General features: G+C 43.1%; 1 protein-coding gene across 1 annotated transcript; it reads right to left on the bottom strand.

Moving 5' to 3' along the window:
- Positions 1–603: 603 nt before the first annotated feature.
- barhl1b (BarH-like homeobox 1b) lies at positions 604–6,587 on the bottom strand. The gene is made up of 3 exons (XM_046375381.1): positions 5,112–6,587; positions 2,249–2,471; positions 604–976 (listed from the first exon to the last, which is right to left on the bottom strand). Exons 1-3 carry the CDS (start codon positions 5,560–5,562, stop codon positions 673–675), a joined length of 978 nt encoding a protein of 325 aa, XP_046231337.1. The 5' UTR covers positions 5,563–6,587; the 3' UTR covers positions 604–672.
- Between the last annotated feature and the right edge of the window lie 10,141 nt (positions 6,588–16,728).

Genomic DNA, 16,728 nt, shown 5'->3' with positions numbered 1-16,728 from the left:
ATGCAAAATATTCTTATTTACAGGTTTATGACTGCTGATCCTCTTGTTGTTCACATGAAAACAAAAAATCAAACAGATTTGGAAAGACAAAAAAATGTTTCTAATTGTTCCTTTGGATCATGTAACTATCTTATATTCAGATTACATGGTTCGTTTCCGCCTTTGCCACTATCCAAAAGCGTCCAAATAATCATAATAATAATAATAATCGGGGTCTAAATAGCAGTGAACTGTAGGTCAAAGTGCCACCAACAATTGTATCTGTTGTTGGGAAAAAACAGTGAAAATACTGAAACATGACTCAAATAAATACACAGATGCTCTGATTCATATTGAAAAATAAATAAATTATAAATAAGGCTCATGTCCCAATAAAAGCAGAAAAAAAATCCTTCCACACAGACAGTCTGAGTCACAAAGCTCCACAGGCTTCAGCCTAAGTCGGTCATTTCACACCATGTAAAGGCCTTGAACAGTTTGTTTCTTTTTCTTTTCTCGTGTTTGTCACGTCTTTGTCTTTTCTTTTTCTTTTCAGTCTTTGTTTCTTTTCTTGTAATGAGTTCAAAGCTGCCAGGGTCGGCGTACAAAAAAAATAAAATTAAAATTAAAAAAAAAAAAAAAAAAAAAAGCAAAAAAAAAAACAAAACAACCCCAAACTCTGCAGGGGCCGGCTCACCGCTGCTGAGCCGGCCGGGGAAGCACGCCGGACATGGGGGGCAGAGGAGGCGGCGGAGGGGGCGGCTCGCTGCCCCCCTGCAGGCCGTGCAGCAGGATCCGCGGGACCAGGGGTCTCTGCAGGGCCGGCGGGGGCGCCGAGGGGCCCCTGTAGAGATAGAGGGCTGCTCCCGGGTCCAGGTTTGACACCAGGCTCTGCGGGTAGAAGTACGGGGATGGGAACATCCTCTGTAGGGCCGAGTAGTTTCCTGCTTCCGCCAGCAGCTCGAGCCCCACCGCTGTCTGCCTCTTCCACTTTGTCCTGGAAGAGAAGAAGAGACGCCGTTTTAGCCTTTATAGCATGTGTTCTTCTAGAAATGCACGTATAGAGAGTGTGCTTGGATGTGACACACCAAACCAACCCCCATCTGTTTACCTGGGGTCCAATTAGACGTCAGGAAGAGGTCTACATCTGTTTGTTTTTTCTTTTTTCTTTTCTAAATCACCAAAATCTCCAATCTGCCACTTGTGTTCACACCCAGTGAAGTCTGTTAGACTGCCAGCATGCACTCGATGCAGGTGAATAATTCATAATAAAGATAATTGAGTAGATATAGTGGTTTGTTTGAATTATTGATATGCACACATGCAACGATGCATTATTCATACCCCAAAGTGTTGTGTTTTTATATTTATTTATGTCATCTATCTGCCCGAGAGTCAAAACTGTATAAAGGCTAAAGATAATTCAACCGAAAAAGCAGAAAACATGTTTTTACATCGACGAAGACGGTTTCTCTTACTGTTGCATGGAGTTTTTATTTATTTACAGGTAGTTGATGTGTCGGTGTTCAAACTGTTTGCACGGTCAGTGTGGTGTGTGTGTGTGTGTGTGTGTGTGTGTGTGTGTGTGTGTGTGTGTGTGTCTTAAATCGGAGTCTCAAAAAAGTCTTGAGAAATGAAGACATAAACTCAAAGCTGACGAACTTCTCAAATAACTGAGTCTCAGTAATTCATCTGGTAATTTCACGTCACAGAGCCAAACCTCCAAATAAAAATCACGGATGCTCCCCCAAAGATCTTAACAACAGAAATACAAACGTCATCGTGGGGATTATCCAGATGACAACTGGGTGACGTGTTTCCCATAACTAGATATCAGTGGTCAGCTGTCAGTTAATAATAATGGCTGCTGAATGTCTTTCAAAGCTGAAGCTAAAGGTTTTACAGAAGGAGAAGGAATCTGAAAGTATCCTGACAAGCAGTCAGCAGTTCAAAGTCAAAACGCGGTGTAAAATCAGATTCAGCTTGCTCTTCGTCAAACGCCAGCATTTGTTTTCATGACAACTGAGGAATTAAAATTATTTTTTGGCTGGTTTTGTTTGTTTGTTTGTTTTTGTTTTGATTTATTGTAGATGTAGTGTGACTCGTACGCGTTGAAATCATGTCACCTTCAGTGTGATGGTGAAAGGAGAACATGGCGTCCCTGTGTCCATCTATGAGCCAGCTTTGAGAAACCAAATTACCCCTCCTCCTCCTCCTCCTCCTCCTCATCCTCCCCCTCCCTCTTAAGTAGCACGAGCAGTGTCTTTACCTCCGGTTCTGGTACCAGGTCTTGACCTGTGTGTCGGTAAGGTTGAGGGAAGCCGCCAGCTCCATGCGGTCCTGGACGCTCAGGTACTTCTGCCGCTCGAAGCTGCGCTCCAACTGGGCCAGCTGGTGGTCCGTGAAGGCCGTCCGGGCCTTCCTGGGCTTCTTCAGCCGGACCTGAGGGCTGTCTCTACTGCTGGAGATCTCCCTGTCCCCCTCCTCTTTCACTGGGTGACAAAAAAAAAGGAACAGAGGAAGGTGAGACCAGAACCAAGACCTCTTCCTGTATCACATATCACTACATCCATCTTTGTCTGGACGGGCAACCTCGATACACGTAAATAAATCTGAGCAGCAGTTTCATATAAGGCAGATGAACATGAGGAAAACCACTAAATCCACTGAAACCGATCAGTTTAATGCCGCTGCAGCTTTTCATCGGCGCTTTCGTTTAATCAAGAATTACATTCAAGAAGAGACCAAAACAAAGAAGAAGAAGAAGAAAAGAAATAAAGTCGAGGTGGATCAAATCACTACAGATTTCACATCACATTCATTATCTGTTTTTAAATTGAAAAGCAATTTGAGTTGCATTCAATGGAATATATAAATAAAGGCTGAACTGACTGCACTGGTTGGTTGATTAGTTAGATTTAATATTATAATAACAGGATAATAATTAATCAAAAACATAATAATCTTGCTGCTCCTTTCTGACGGGGTGAAGCCCACTTCATTTGTATAAAATGTAGGCCTAATTTTATAAGTTTGAAGTGTGATAAACTAACGTGAAAGAAAAGCGGAAGTTATTTTTTTCTACAATCGTTTTTTTAATTATTGGTCAAAAAAATTGCACCAAAGGCATCATTGGTAAAACAAAACAAAACCAAACAAAAAAAAACAAAGAGCACCAATATATATATACATATATTTGGGGAAAGGAACTCATTCTCCAGTGTTGAGTGTGAAATCGCGGCGCTGGAAACAGTGCCTATAGGCTATATGGAGCTATTTGATTTGGTCTTAAATTGTTATGAAAAGCTCTTCCAATATCCACACTTCCAATCTGATGTCTCTGCCGTCAGTAGACCCGCAGTCTTTGTTCTTTTTCTGCTTGGTGTCATGTCAGGGCGAGTGTTGATATACACTCCTTATAGTCAATTCTCTGGGAAAAAAAAAAAAAAGAAAAGCAAGAAAGAAAAGAAGAGAAAAAAGGAGGGAGAAGCGAGCGAGGGGAGAGATCTTGGTAGTTGAATAGTTGAGTCGTCTCAAGAAGCACAATAATCCGCCTAATTGAGCCACAAGGGAAGGACGAGCCTTTCAACCGCGACCGCAGAAACTTCACAGGACCGTGGAAATGAGTGGAAATCAAGAGCCGGGCGGCCTTGCGCGGTTACAAATCTGATTAGCGCCGGGTACAAATTGCATCAAATCCCTGAAATATTATAGGAAGCGGCGTCGTGGAAATCAAAGCTACCATACAGACGCTCTGTGGGCCCCGCGGCTTCTCCAATCAATCAGCGCGTCGATGAGCGTCTCCATCCGCTCTGTGACACATGCGCACACGCACGCGCGCACGCGGAATTTGTTGAGCAAATTGATGACGTGACGCCGTATCAATAGCTTTACAAGAAAAGTGAAACCTATTGCGAGGCCAGAAGCGAATTAAATAACCACAAGATAATAATAATAATAATAATAATAATAATAATAATAATAATAATAATAATAATAATAATAATAATAGGCCTGATTTTTCTGATGTATTAATTATTAGTTCTTGTAGCCTACAGCGGTCGTCCTCTTTCCAGGCACTGCTTCATTAAACTGTCAATGGAGGTGACATGTCTGTTATGGCTGACATGATTGGAAACAGAGAGGCCCTTGATGGCATTTATCTGGAGGCGACCCTGTCATCTCTCCCGTTCTTACCTCCCTGACATCAACAGATGCTTTCTGGTGATTCTGTTAATGCGAGGCTTGAAACGCGCCTCTCACGCACGCAGACAGGCAGCCGTTGATTTTGTTTATTCATTTATTTATTTATTTAAACGTACACACTTAATGAAAATGAACTCATTAGCCCGTCACCGTGCGGGGACTGATCTCATGTTTCCACCACCATGATGCAGCAGTGGACGATCGGGTCGATTTTTCCTTATTGGTGGCTTCCGGTGGCCTGCTACTAATGAAACGTTCTGTCACTTTATTGAAAAGATCCTTAGATGTTACAGTTTTTCACCTTTTTTCAATTTATTTAAAAAAATGAGATTATTTATTTTATTTTCGTACAATAAAAATACTTATTATGATTATTATTATTATTACATAATCTGAAAAAGACCAGAATGTCTCCAAATGATGACCTTTTTAGTTATATTTACGTCTTTATTTCTAAATGTTCTGTGTTTCTAAATGTTCAGTTTCTTTGTTTCTAAATGCTTTAGCGTAGCAAAGTGAACACACTACTATTTTGAAAAGCAACTTGGCTTTCATTGAAATTTCATTGAAATTCAATTGAACTCAATTTCACGCCTTCATCTAAACACTAAATGTACCACCAAAAGCTCCATGACTCTTTTTTCTTTAACTATTTAATGATTATTTATTGAGGGTTGCCCAAATTATAAATCATCAAACTTAGATGAAGAAAACATGAATACCAGCAAGCTGCAGATGAACCACATCCAGAAATGAAGCAGAAAAAATAACAAATCAATGGTTGAACGGACTACCTCAGTCACAACTACAGTCACGTTTTTTAAGGAGCTACAGGAGCCAAAAGTTCCGTATGAAAGCAGAGGGCCAAAGCAGAGCAGCTCCATCACTGCGTCTTACACACACACACACACAGTTTCCTTCCTTACCTTTATATTCGCTGTCTGACGACGAGTTGCTGTGGATTTTCTCCATATAGTCGTCCGCTATCTTCGACGCCAACCTCCCCGCCTCCTGAGTCGGCTGTCCATTGCTGGAGTAGGGCGCGCAGGCAGCCAGAGGCTTACAGTCCGCGAGAATATCTCTGATGAGGAAGGACGAGGTCACGGTCCTCTGTTGCGACCCCGCCGATATCTGCGCGTGCTGGAGGTGCGGCGGCAGGCCGACGCCGTGACTTTGCCTCTGAGCCACCTCATCCACGCACTCCCTCCTCGGCGATGGAGGCGACGAGCAGCCGCTCTCCACGTCTGATCTCGGGCTGAACTCCAGAGGCGAGCGGCACTCCCCCACCAGGCTGTCCCCTTTGGACACCGGACTTCCAGGCCTGTGGGACAGCAGCGAGTCGATGCCAAAACTGGATCCGTTGGCGGACGCCTCCATTGTCTTGATCGAGGCCTCCTCAAACTACCATTTGGTATTCAGGACAAGTTTTATTTTTAGGGTTGGAAGGGGGTTGTTAAAGTCTCAGTTGATCCACCAGAAGAAGAGACCCCCCTCCCCGCAGCAAGAAAAAATGTTTCTGGATACGTTACAAATAAAGATTATTCATCCGCTACTTCCAGTTACCCAACTGGTTCTTCAAACACAAAATATCTCCAGGCTGAGTTGCGTTACAACAATCGTCCACGCATCCGATTTTCAGTTTTTTTAATTGTTTGTTTCTTTTTTGTTTGCTTGTTTGTTTTTGGCAAGTCTAAAAAGAGGATTGCTCCTGAAATCGATGCAGCCGCTGTAGTCTATTTGGCAAAGTCAGAATCGAATCTTTGGGCTTCCTTCAGGACAAACTCCCTCTGTTTAGAGTTCAGAAACATCGCCGGGAAGACGAACCAGTTATTGCTGAAATTACCTCACCTGCAGACCACGAAAAGATGCAGAAATAATAACTATTTCTGGATATCAGAGGAGGAGAAGCAGCAGCAGCAGCAGCGCGCCGGTGTGTTCGGGAAAAATGTGTTTCAGCACCATGGACAGGTTCAGGCGCGGCAGACCTCACAGAGGACCGGACGAAAACGCAGAGGGCAGCTCGTCATGTGGCCGCACAGACAACGCATGGAAACTGTTCGCATTCTTTTAGGCAAACAAGAAAAGCCTTAAAAACGCGAAGCGGAGAGAGTGAGAGAGAGAGAGGGGGAGAGAGAGAGAGAGAGAGAGAGGGGAGTCCGAGAGCTGCAGCAAGAAAAGAAAGCAGCGCAAGAGGAAGCGACGGAAGACGCGGGACGGTGATGCGCGCCGCAGAAGCGAAAAAATGAGAGGTAAACTGGGTTAAATAGTCACAACTTGGAAGTAAAAGGACGATATGTGATGAGGTGGGAGGGAATCCCAAAAAATTGAACTTGAGGAAAAGTCAGGAGCTAGGTTTTAAGAGCGCCTCGTCCACGTGAGTCCCCTGTGACAAACCTTCATTGGCTGAAGGGAGCTGGAAGTGGACCTCCCTACACGCCCACTCACTCTGCCTCCCTCCCACCCTCTCCGCGTCTCCCATCCTCTCCTCTCCTCTCCTCTCCTTCCTGGCTCATCCTCACTTTGATAAAAGAGACACTGAATTCATCAGGAGACTCAGATCCAACTGTTTACAGGCAATTTTCACACTGTTTGCTTTCATTACATCATTGATGAGGCTTATAATGGGGTTATTATGTGGAGCGGCTCGGTGTTTTTCTTCTCCATTCCCTGTCTTTGGTGGGATTTGTTTCCCACCTCAACAGCTCCTCTTTTTCCACAATTTTAACAATTGACTTTTTATTATCATCAGTCTTTTCAGACATCAAATTAGCAGATTTAACATTGTTTACGTTCACTCGTTTTGATTTTAGCGATGATCATTATTATTATTATTATTATTATCGTGTTGGATGGTAGTGATTTTATTGTTAAATAAGTGAATTTTGTCATTTCTGCCTCTATTTATTGCTTTTATTATCACTCGTAAACTCTGGATTTTTTTGTAAGGGTTCAGCATTTTTCCTTCAGTCAAAAATCTCAACTTTAAAATCCCCAAACAGTCTTTGTTGATACACCATGACCACCTTCACAAAACCTTATTTTATGTGGCCTCTCAAATAAGAGAACTTGAGGAAGAAACTATAATAAATGTCTTGGGTGTCTTTTCGCTGAGCGGACACCATTAAGATCATAACAGCTCTCTAATAGTCACTGGTAATTGTACACAAAGGGCTGAGCAGCGTGACGCAAAACTTCAAGGCGCGTGAAGTGCCATTGTGCGCACTTTTTCACCTTAACATGCGTGAAATACTATTGTGTGCACTTATAGCTGCACAACAGTTTGCCCCGCGCCGCGGCCCCGACAGCCCCTAATAATCTAACTAACCCTCTTCTCATCATCATCATCGACCCCCCCACACCCCGCCCCCCCGCGCACACACACACACACACACACACACACACATCCCCCGCATCCTCCTCCTCCTCCACCCCATGTGACCACCAGATTGGAGGCGCACGTCGGTCTCAGACACCGGCAGGTTAGTGAATCCGCTCCCCGCTCCCATGGGGTCCCATCACGGCTGCAAGCTGTCACATACGAGGCGGGGACAACACAGATATAAGGCAACACACACCCACCCTGACTTAGCTGTTTCTTTCTCCTCTGCTGGTGCATGAAAAGGAGCAGTGGTTTGATGCTGCCTCTCACAGGTTTTTTTTTTGTCTTCTTCTCTTTATCCTCACTGTGGCCTTGTCCACTGACTCCTGTAATGTTGTGGTAAATAAATCATAAGGTGATTAAACTGACTTCTTCCTCTCTGTGGCCATCACACAGCCTGTGAAACTTATAAAGGACCTTCAGTTATTTTGAGCTGCTTCTAAAAAAGAACCTCAAAGGCCTCATTTATTTGATTTTTATTTGAACTGTTTATGACCCAAACATTTTTATGTCAAAATTTGTGAAAAAGAAGTGTTTTACATCTTTGTTCACAGACAAACCAACTAGTAGCTGAAAAATAAAATAGATTCACTACTAATTTTGAAGGGTTTCCAAGCAAACACAATGCCACAGGCTTACTGGGAAAATAGTGTTTATGGCTAACTAAGAATTATTATGTCATTAATTATTATTTTTCAATAATTACATATTCTCTTAAAATGTTAAAAAAGACAACAAAAATATGAAAAATGACCCCAAGTTTTTGTGAAGTCTTTTGTCCAGCCAACAGAATAAAATGTACAACAAATCCTGACTGGACAAACTGTTTGATAGCAGTGTGAAACATTTTTGCCTTTTAAATGACTGAAATTAATTGTTTTAGCACCAACATAGACCAAATATACAGACTTACTAAAATAAAAAATGTTTTGTGCAATTACATTTAACAATGCAGGCTTCTGGTAAAGTTTTGAAATCCTTCAAAAACAAAAAAAAATGTCTTTTTTTGGCAGGAGGAAGTGCTGCTAGACCATGTGTGTGTAGTGTAGTGTGTGCGTGTGTGTAGTGTAAGGTAGTGATGATTTGGCTCATGCTGCTGCTGATTTTGGAGTGAAGTGTCCCTCCGGTCAAGTGAAGCTCAATTTTTTTCTTTCCTCTCTGTTTTCCAGGAAGTGGTTTGAATTCGAGGGCCAGTGCAACTGTTACCCCAGTGATGAAATAAACACACACACACTCTCTCTCTCGCTTTCTGTCTCTTTCTCCCACACACACTCATGTTGTGGGAGGATGTTATTGATTCATGTTAAAGAGAGGAAATAGGGATGCTTCCAGGAAATGGCCAGTAAGAGGTGAATTACTGTCTGTCTCTTCACTTCTCTATCTCCGCCTGTTTTCATCAGACGGTTAAATAATAGTTTAGCATTGATCCACATTAAACAGTCCCCCCACATATTTTTATCAAAATAAAGTTAACACCCTTGGACTGTTTTTCCTTCTGGCTGGGCTGACAGCTGGACAGTTTGAATTAACTTTATGTATTTATGAAAATATTTTATTCTGATCAGGCTATGAGTGTCTAAAAAATTACAAAATATTAAGTATTGAACAAGATGAACAGCACTAAGTGCAGTTTTAGCCTAATACTCCTTGTCAGTGTTAATAATCTACCTGTGGACAAGTGCATTATTTTGTTTTTATTTTTTTGTTTTCTCTCTGCATTATTGGAATGCAGTCCATAAGATTTACAGCTAATAATGCCTGCTGGGCCTCCTCGGCTTCCTGTGTTTTTGTGGTGTTAAAAAAAGAAAAAAAAAGAGAAGACATTTTATTTACCAGTTCAATTGAGCAGATGTGTTAAAAATATATCTAGATATGTTTTGTAAAAATGTGTCGCCTTTGAATAAACTTTGGCATCCCTGTCGTTTTGGAACATCGAGTAAAGCACGTCTTTCGAAGGGAATGTATGTAAAAAGATGACTCCTCTCAACAAACAAACAGCATTAAAAAAAAAAAAAGAGGCAGGCAAAAAAAAGGAAAGGAAAAAGGCTCTTGCTCTGGAGCTGGTGCTGCACCCCAGACCAGTCAGGGATGCAAATGATGCACCTTAACGCCATCAGGTACTGGAGTTGACAGAAAATAATGAGAACCCGCTGAATCTTTTATAAGGTTAACACTCACATTTCCCAGTCAGCTGTCACACAAGAAAGAATTTAGCACATGCATGCGGGCGAAATAAACCTTCATCGTCTCATTAATGCTGACAGGGCCCTGGACCGGCAGCTCCCAGCGCCAGCGCCGCCACCACCTTCGTTTTGTGTCTGTAATTTGCAGCGGAGACAGACCCCCTTCTCCTGGAGAGAAAGGAGGAAAGGAGGAGGAGAGGAAGAAGGAGGAGGAGGAGGAGGAGGAGGGAGGAGATATAACAGAGAGGGAAAGAGGGGAATGCTAGAGGATCGTGGAGCGAGTGCAGAGGAAAAGAGGGAGGGAAGGTGGGCCTGGGGGGGAGGGTGGAAAGATGGCTAGCGCGCCAGGAGTCTGATTCTCCCCTAATTGGAAGCATTGGGCATTGTCAACGGAGGATTTTCAGCTGCTCACTGACAGGTAGAGCCGTCAGAATGATAGCCCACTTGTCAGCGCAAAAGACCAATAAAAACAAACCACTTTTGATTTAATTGGAGGCCTAACCATGGTGTGTGTGTGTGTGTGAGAGAGTGTGAGGTAGAAAGTGTGTGTGTTGCCTGCAGGGCCAGGGCCACAGGGAGGTGGGAGGAGGTATGAGGATGAGTGGGGGCATTTGTGTCTGTGTGTGTGAAGGAAATCATCACTCTAGCCATCAATGTGTTCACCCTGCCTCCATCTTTGCCATTGCTCCACGTTCCTCCTTTAGGGGCCAGAGTGGTCACTGGTCGCCCGCGGTGAGAAGGTTTCAGGAGAGGCAGGTTTTGATTCTGTCCCAGGAGGCTTTACTGAGCTGCAACATCAGAGTGAAAAACAGTTTCTCCCTCTTCTTCATCTTTCCCCTTTTCTTTATCAACAGAGTTGGCTTCTTGCCACAGATGCTAGCAGGAAGAGAAATATGTGACATTTCTGTTGACCAAGACCTGCACGACCAAAAGGAAATAGTGAATCATAAACTTTTCTCTCCATGAGGACAAATGTCACAATGAGGTGACCATATATTGTCCGGCTTGTGTCCATGTGGTTCTGCTTGTTAGAGGTGTAGCTGCTGAATGTTGGTGAGAAAAGGAATTGATGCTAAAGTGCAAATGGAAAAATTCTGCAAATGTGAAGACAACAAGTGGGTTTGGGTTCAGCAGTAGTTCACTGAATCTGGATCCAACTTTCTAATCCTTTCTTCAGTTGGTAGCCTTCTTTTGAATTGGGCGGGGAGCTTGATGTTGCCATTTATGTCAATGTTAATAGCATGTACATCTATGGTGTAATCCAAGCAGAAAACCACAACTAAGTCTTTGGATGAGTGACTATGATGGGAATGTTGCAGAAAACAATGGCATTTTAGACATTAGTGTGCTTCTAATGTTGGGACAACTGAGCATTTCCTGTTTCCATGCCCCTGTACACAAAGACAACTCCATAAAGAAAGTTTGGTGATTAATTTGACCGGGTGCCCACAGACTCTTGACCTCAGTGCCTTTAGGATGAACTAGAACACCCACTGTGAGCTAAGCCTTATCACTGAACATCAGTGCTGGACATCACTAATGCTCTTCTGGCTTAACAAATCTCTGCGGCCAGGTTGCAAAGTCTGGTGTCTATAAGGCATCTAGAGACAATTTTGATTGTATAAGGTGCTATATAAATAAATTGAATTGAACTGAATTGAATTGAATTGAACTGAATTGAATTGGTGGAAAGACTTCCTAAAAGAGTGGACACTTTCATAGCAGCAGATTAATGCCCAGGCTTGTGGAAAGACATGTTCGACTAAGTGGGTGTGACATTGGAGTGTCCACGCACTTTTGATGTCTATTTAGCAAATTGACAACCTAGATGTTTTGTACATTGCTCTTTGCCAATGATAAAAGAGGACGAGGAACGATTAAAGAATGATTAAAAGATTTATTGGACCCAAGTCTGTGGACTTTGGAAATGGATCCTAAAAAGCTCTGGTATTAACTGAACCCAAGCCCGGTCTTACCTTCAGTCAGTTGAGATCTTGTGTAGCTCTCTAACTCCCTGCATTTGTATTCCCGTGAGGCCACTTACACCTTAGCAAATTTCATTCATGCGCTGTGCTCCATCTTTGGATTTAAGAGTCAACCAAATGTCATGTGATTCTGAAATATCTCCACCCATTAGTGAAACTACTGTCTGATGTCTACTGTCTACTGATGGGGACATGTTTTGTCTTGTTGTGCAAACAATGCAAAATCAAACAAAGACAACAGACTTTCAGTAGGCATGTAACATATTTCAGATGATTTTTGAATGTGAATCATTCATTCATGACCATAACTAATTCAGGATTCTAAAAATTTGGATGGCTCAGTCAGTTCTCTTGACTAATCCATGTGTATTTAATTACTGCAGGTCCACACATGTACGTGAATATGCACCTTCCATCTCGTCCTGCACGGTGCAGGACACCCCTTTCAGCCAGCGCTTTATTATTCTTGACAGAGTTCAACGAACACATCTGGTCAGAGGATAAGAGGGGATGGAGGGATGGTGCCAAGAGGCGGAGAGGTGAGTGAGGAGCCAATGGAGAGGGGTGTGAGCAGGCGGAGGACGAGGACCTGCGACCATCCATCATACCCGTCCCTCATGAGGAATGCCAGCTCCTTCCAGCTAGGGCCAACCCTACTTTTGACGGCCTTTGGCCCCTTGCATCTAAAGCTAGAAGACTGTTAGAGAATTCAGGGGTTTTAATTAGCAGGAGTGCTTCATGTAATTATTATTTTAATCACCAATTAGTTGAATTGTTCCCAGTGCAAAACCGTCATCCCAGTTATTCAAACATCTTAAAACAACATATGTTTACATTTAAGTGACAAAGACGTCTGGCAGTTTTGTGATGGTTGTCTGTCAGGAACTAAAGCTGAGGTAGTGGGTCGTAGTGATACAGCTTTAAAGATTCTAATGAAAATGAGATTTATTTCTCTCTATCATTAAGGAAGTTAATCATAATTTTATTTTTCATTTATGATTTTATTTAGTCATTTTAATGTAATTCATGATATTTCCCTGACCAGAACTAAGTTATTGTTGCCTGAACCTTAGCTGTGTAAGATCAGAGAAGGCTAGCATGAATGGTTTTGGAACACAACAGTGTTTATCAGTGATGCTTTGCTGACTAACTTTTATTTGTAACATGACTTCTTTTTTCAGTAATGAGTGGTTCAAGAGATTACGTTCAGTAATTACATTACAGTTACTAATCAAATGTAGTAATGCTTTGCTTGGAGTTTGTAATTTGATGGTGTCTTGATATCAATTACTGGTGCATTCAGTGACTGCTGCAAGGGAAGAGGAGAAATGCACCTCTCTGTAACTCAAAAGTTACATGTTGTGTCTTCTTAGGGGCTGGCTTTTCACTGTTAGCTTTGTCTGCAGTCTGGTCTGTAAGTCTTCAGTGCTCCGGACCCCTGCTGTCAGTAAATGAGCCTGAACAAACATTGGCTTTGGCTTTGGAGTTGTTTGAAAACTACCTTTTCAAAATTGGGCTGAGTAACCAAAGTAAAGTACTACTTTTGTTGCTGATTGTTGTCTGTAATGTGTTTCCTTTTTCAGTGAAAAACACGTTTGTGTAAGTTACCTGACACTGATCATCTGTAATACTGTGTAGTGTAGTGTAGTGTAGTGTAGTGTAGTGTAGTGTAGTGTAGTGTAGTGTAGTGTAGTGACGATTTGGCTCATGCTGCTGCTGATTTGGAGTGTCCCTCCGGAGGAAGATGATACAGCACAAGATGGCTTCTTCAAATAGCTTGTTTTGAAAATTAAAAAAAAGGCATTTAGTTTACAGACATAAAAACTAGCCATTTCTTAACTGAGAAACAGGAACTAGTGAATGGTGCATTTCAGCAGCCAGATAACAGTTCAGTAGTTCAATGTTAACCTGTCATGTAGACCCCTTGAGTGATGGTGCATTGGTGGGCTCACATTGGGCAGGGGATCCCCTGCAGCTGCCACAGGGAGACACTCACAAGCTGGTGGACAGTGTGGAGACTTCCCCTTTAGTTCCTGTACCTCCAGGAGGGGGCACAGGGTCCAGGTTCACCCCCCACCCGTTACCCTGCCTGGGGAGACCAAGGAGGGCCAGGCCCTTGGCCTTCACTCTCCATGTGGGGAAGTGGGGGCGCTTAAGAGGCCGTGCTTACATCCATGAATCACTGGAGTATCTGGACACACACACACAGGCACATATGAAAGAGTAACGCAACCAACTTTGACAAGATGCTGTGGAAAATGGTTATTATGTTCATCTCCAGGAGACTTATTGCCTTGCCTTCTCTTTATGACTCTTTATAACAGTTATTGTCACCATAAATTAATCGTTTCAATATGTTTTGGATAAATCTGGTTGTTGTTTAATCCTGAGCTATTAGAAAACAGTAAAATTCCTAACACATGTTTGGATGAAATGGTGCTTTGATGAGATGGTTGATGAGCTGGTTATATCATGATATTGTTTTGCAGAATTCTGTTGGACAAATGAATAATTTCAGGAATTCTAGTAACACATCACAAAATGTGTCACTGAAGTTTTATTTTTATTTTTAGGTGTGTAACAGGGTCGTTTGAGGTGATGCAAAGCAGTTCGGTGCCTTGAACAACAGTTAGAACACTTTATTATGAATTTTACATACATCTATCATATGTTTCAATTTCATATGATTCTGTTGTTTGTATAATTATAGAATTTTTAAGGCAGCTATGAGTAATTCACTGTAAATAGTATCTCCATCCATTTTTCTGCTCCTACACGTAACAGAGCAGTTTTTACTGACGAAAAAATGTCAGGCCCTGTTTTAGCTTTGTCTCACACACACACACACACACACACACACACACACACACTATGTGGATCACAGCAGGGGGGCTCCAGCATTCCATTCTGGCCTTAAACTACTGCTTCCTAATTTGGCCAATATGCAGGTAATATGTGGGGTCGCAACATCTCAATTATCACACCTCCTGTCAGTGGCTCCCAATCCTCCGCTCGCCGCTACCTTCCCCTCCAACATGCCTTCACCCCCCCCCCACCCTCACCCCTCCCGCCGTGACTTTTATTGCTTCATTAGTATGCTCCACATGCTCCGGTGCACACCCACACTCTGCGAGCCTTCAAACCCTAACAACTTTTGGCAGATCAGTGCATGATGAGGGGATGATGAGGGACTCTTTCTACTAAAAGCCCACCTACCTGGCGCTGTGGCCCATTTTTGTCCAAGTGCGCGTCCAAGCTGCTGGTGCAGAAAGTAGGGGAAACAGCGGGGCAAGCTTGTGTGAAGGTTTTTCTGGGTGAGATGACCTGCAGAGCTGGGTATTTTTTGACGCCATTACCAATACCATAAGTCTTGTAATCCAAACTTCCTAATCCATCAGTGTTAAACCTCTTCATGGGCCCATTATCATCATTTTAGGTTGAAATTCTTTAGAAATTTAACCCAAGAAAAAATTTGTTCTTTCTTGGGTCTGAATATTTAACTCAGTGTAAACATCAAACAGCTCCGATGATGATGTGGAATGAGCTGTAGAATAAGATAACTTTCCCAGCTTTAAAACTTTTTAAGGCAAAATTGGATGGTTACATTATTCAGTGTTGTCCTAATACAATCATCTGTGCAGAACTTTGCCTCAGTTGAAAAAAGTTAGGATTTTGATCTAGAAATATCGGATGAAATAACTAAAGAAGACTCAGTATGTGAACAATCATCTAATACCAGTGTTCAAAAAATATGGAGGTTGGAACCTCATCACCACAGCTGTCACGGATCCTTCACCTCGGCCGTCTTTCTTGAGCACCTCAACTCCTGCAGTGACGTCTGCTTTCTCAGTAAAATACCTGTTGGGATGCATGCAAGCATGTTATATCTCCTGTCACAACAATCCATCCTACAGCTAAGCAGGTATGTCCAAGATGTGTTCGTGTGTGTATGTGTGTGTGTGTTGGTGGTGGGGGTGTACAGCGTGGAGAATAAGACCCCAGAAAATGCTCATTAGAGTTGACCTTGGCACTTGGAGCCGGCGTTTGATGGATCGGGTACAGGGCCAAACAAGCCCCTGGGGAGCCATGATCTTATCTCTTATTGTACACACACACCTCCTCCCCCGTTGACCCTGCAGCCCCCCACCCTCCCCACCCCTCCTGCTCACTCACACTCCTCTGCTCTACACGCATCACAGGCAGAATAAATCTGTGTCTGACACCACAAGAAAAAAGGAGAGGGGAGGAGGAGGGAGGCCTGAGGGAGTAAAGGAGAGAGAAGGCAGTGCTTGAAGAGATGGGGGGGTGGGGGGGTGACAGGAGGAGAGAAAAAACACACAGAGGGCCGAGAAAAACCAATAGCTCACTGAGGTGTCATTACCTACATAAGTCAGATGTGTGTGTGTGTGCGTGTGTGTGTTTTAAAAAAAATATCTGCGAGGCACATGGAGTGTTAAATTGAAAGTGTGGAAATTGGCTGAGTGGGGGAGTAAGGAAGGAAGAGGGGTGAGGATCAGTGGATGATGAGTCTGAGATGAAAGACGAGACTCTCAGGTGTCTCTGTAGCACTTTTGAGGTTTGCTCTGTTCCTCATACCTGTCCTTCTTCACGATGACACACATATGTAGCAACAAACACACTATTGCCACCGCCACCCTTTTGTCTCCCCCTTCCTCTCTCTGCTCCCAACCGGGGGACACACCAAACACACAAAGAGACATGAGGCAACATCCACCTCCAGGATGGCAAAGTTTCTCCTCCACCACCTAGCATCCCCATATTCACAGGGGTGGCATCACAGGCTTGTGGGCTCTTTGTGTTCTCTTCTTCTGCTGCTGTGCTACGGGGAGAAAGTGACACTCTGAAGTCTTAATTGAGGTTTACCTGGTGTTTTTTCCTCAGTGTTGTCGAGCGTTAAAGTGTGGTTAAACTTTATAATCAAGCCTACAGGGTTTACAGTGTGAAGCCGGGAAAGCGGGGAGCGTGTGATGACATT

This window comes from Scatophagus argus, chromosome 20 (genome assembly GCF_020382885.2).
Source record: "Scatophagus argus isolate fScaArg1 chromosome 20, fScaArg1.pri, whole genome shotgun sequence".
NCBI classification, from domain to species: domain Eukaryota; kingdom Metazoa; phylum Chordata; class Actinopteri; family Scatophagidae; genus Scatophagus; species Scatophagus argus.
The sequence above is the reverse complement of the archived record's forward strand: the minus strand, read 5'-3'. Positions and strand labels throughout refer to the sequence as shown.

Bases quoted from the DNA above. Each gene is read 5' to 3' on its own strand.
- barhl1b (XM_046375381.1), bottom strand. From the start codon at position 5,562: ATGGAGGCGTCCGCCAACGGATCCAGTTTTGGCATCGACTCGCTGCTG. The intron at 2,472-5,111 runs GTAAGGAAGGAA...TTTGTCACCCAG, and splicing joins GTCAGACAGCGAATATAAAG to TGAAAGAGGAGGGGGACAGG. The intron at 977-2,248 runs GTAAAGACACTG...CTTCTCTTCCAG, and splicing joins ACCTGGTACCAGAACCGGAG to GACAAAGTGGAAGAGGCAGA.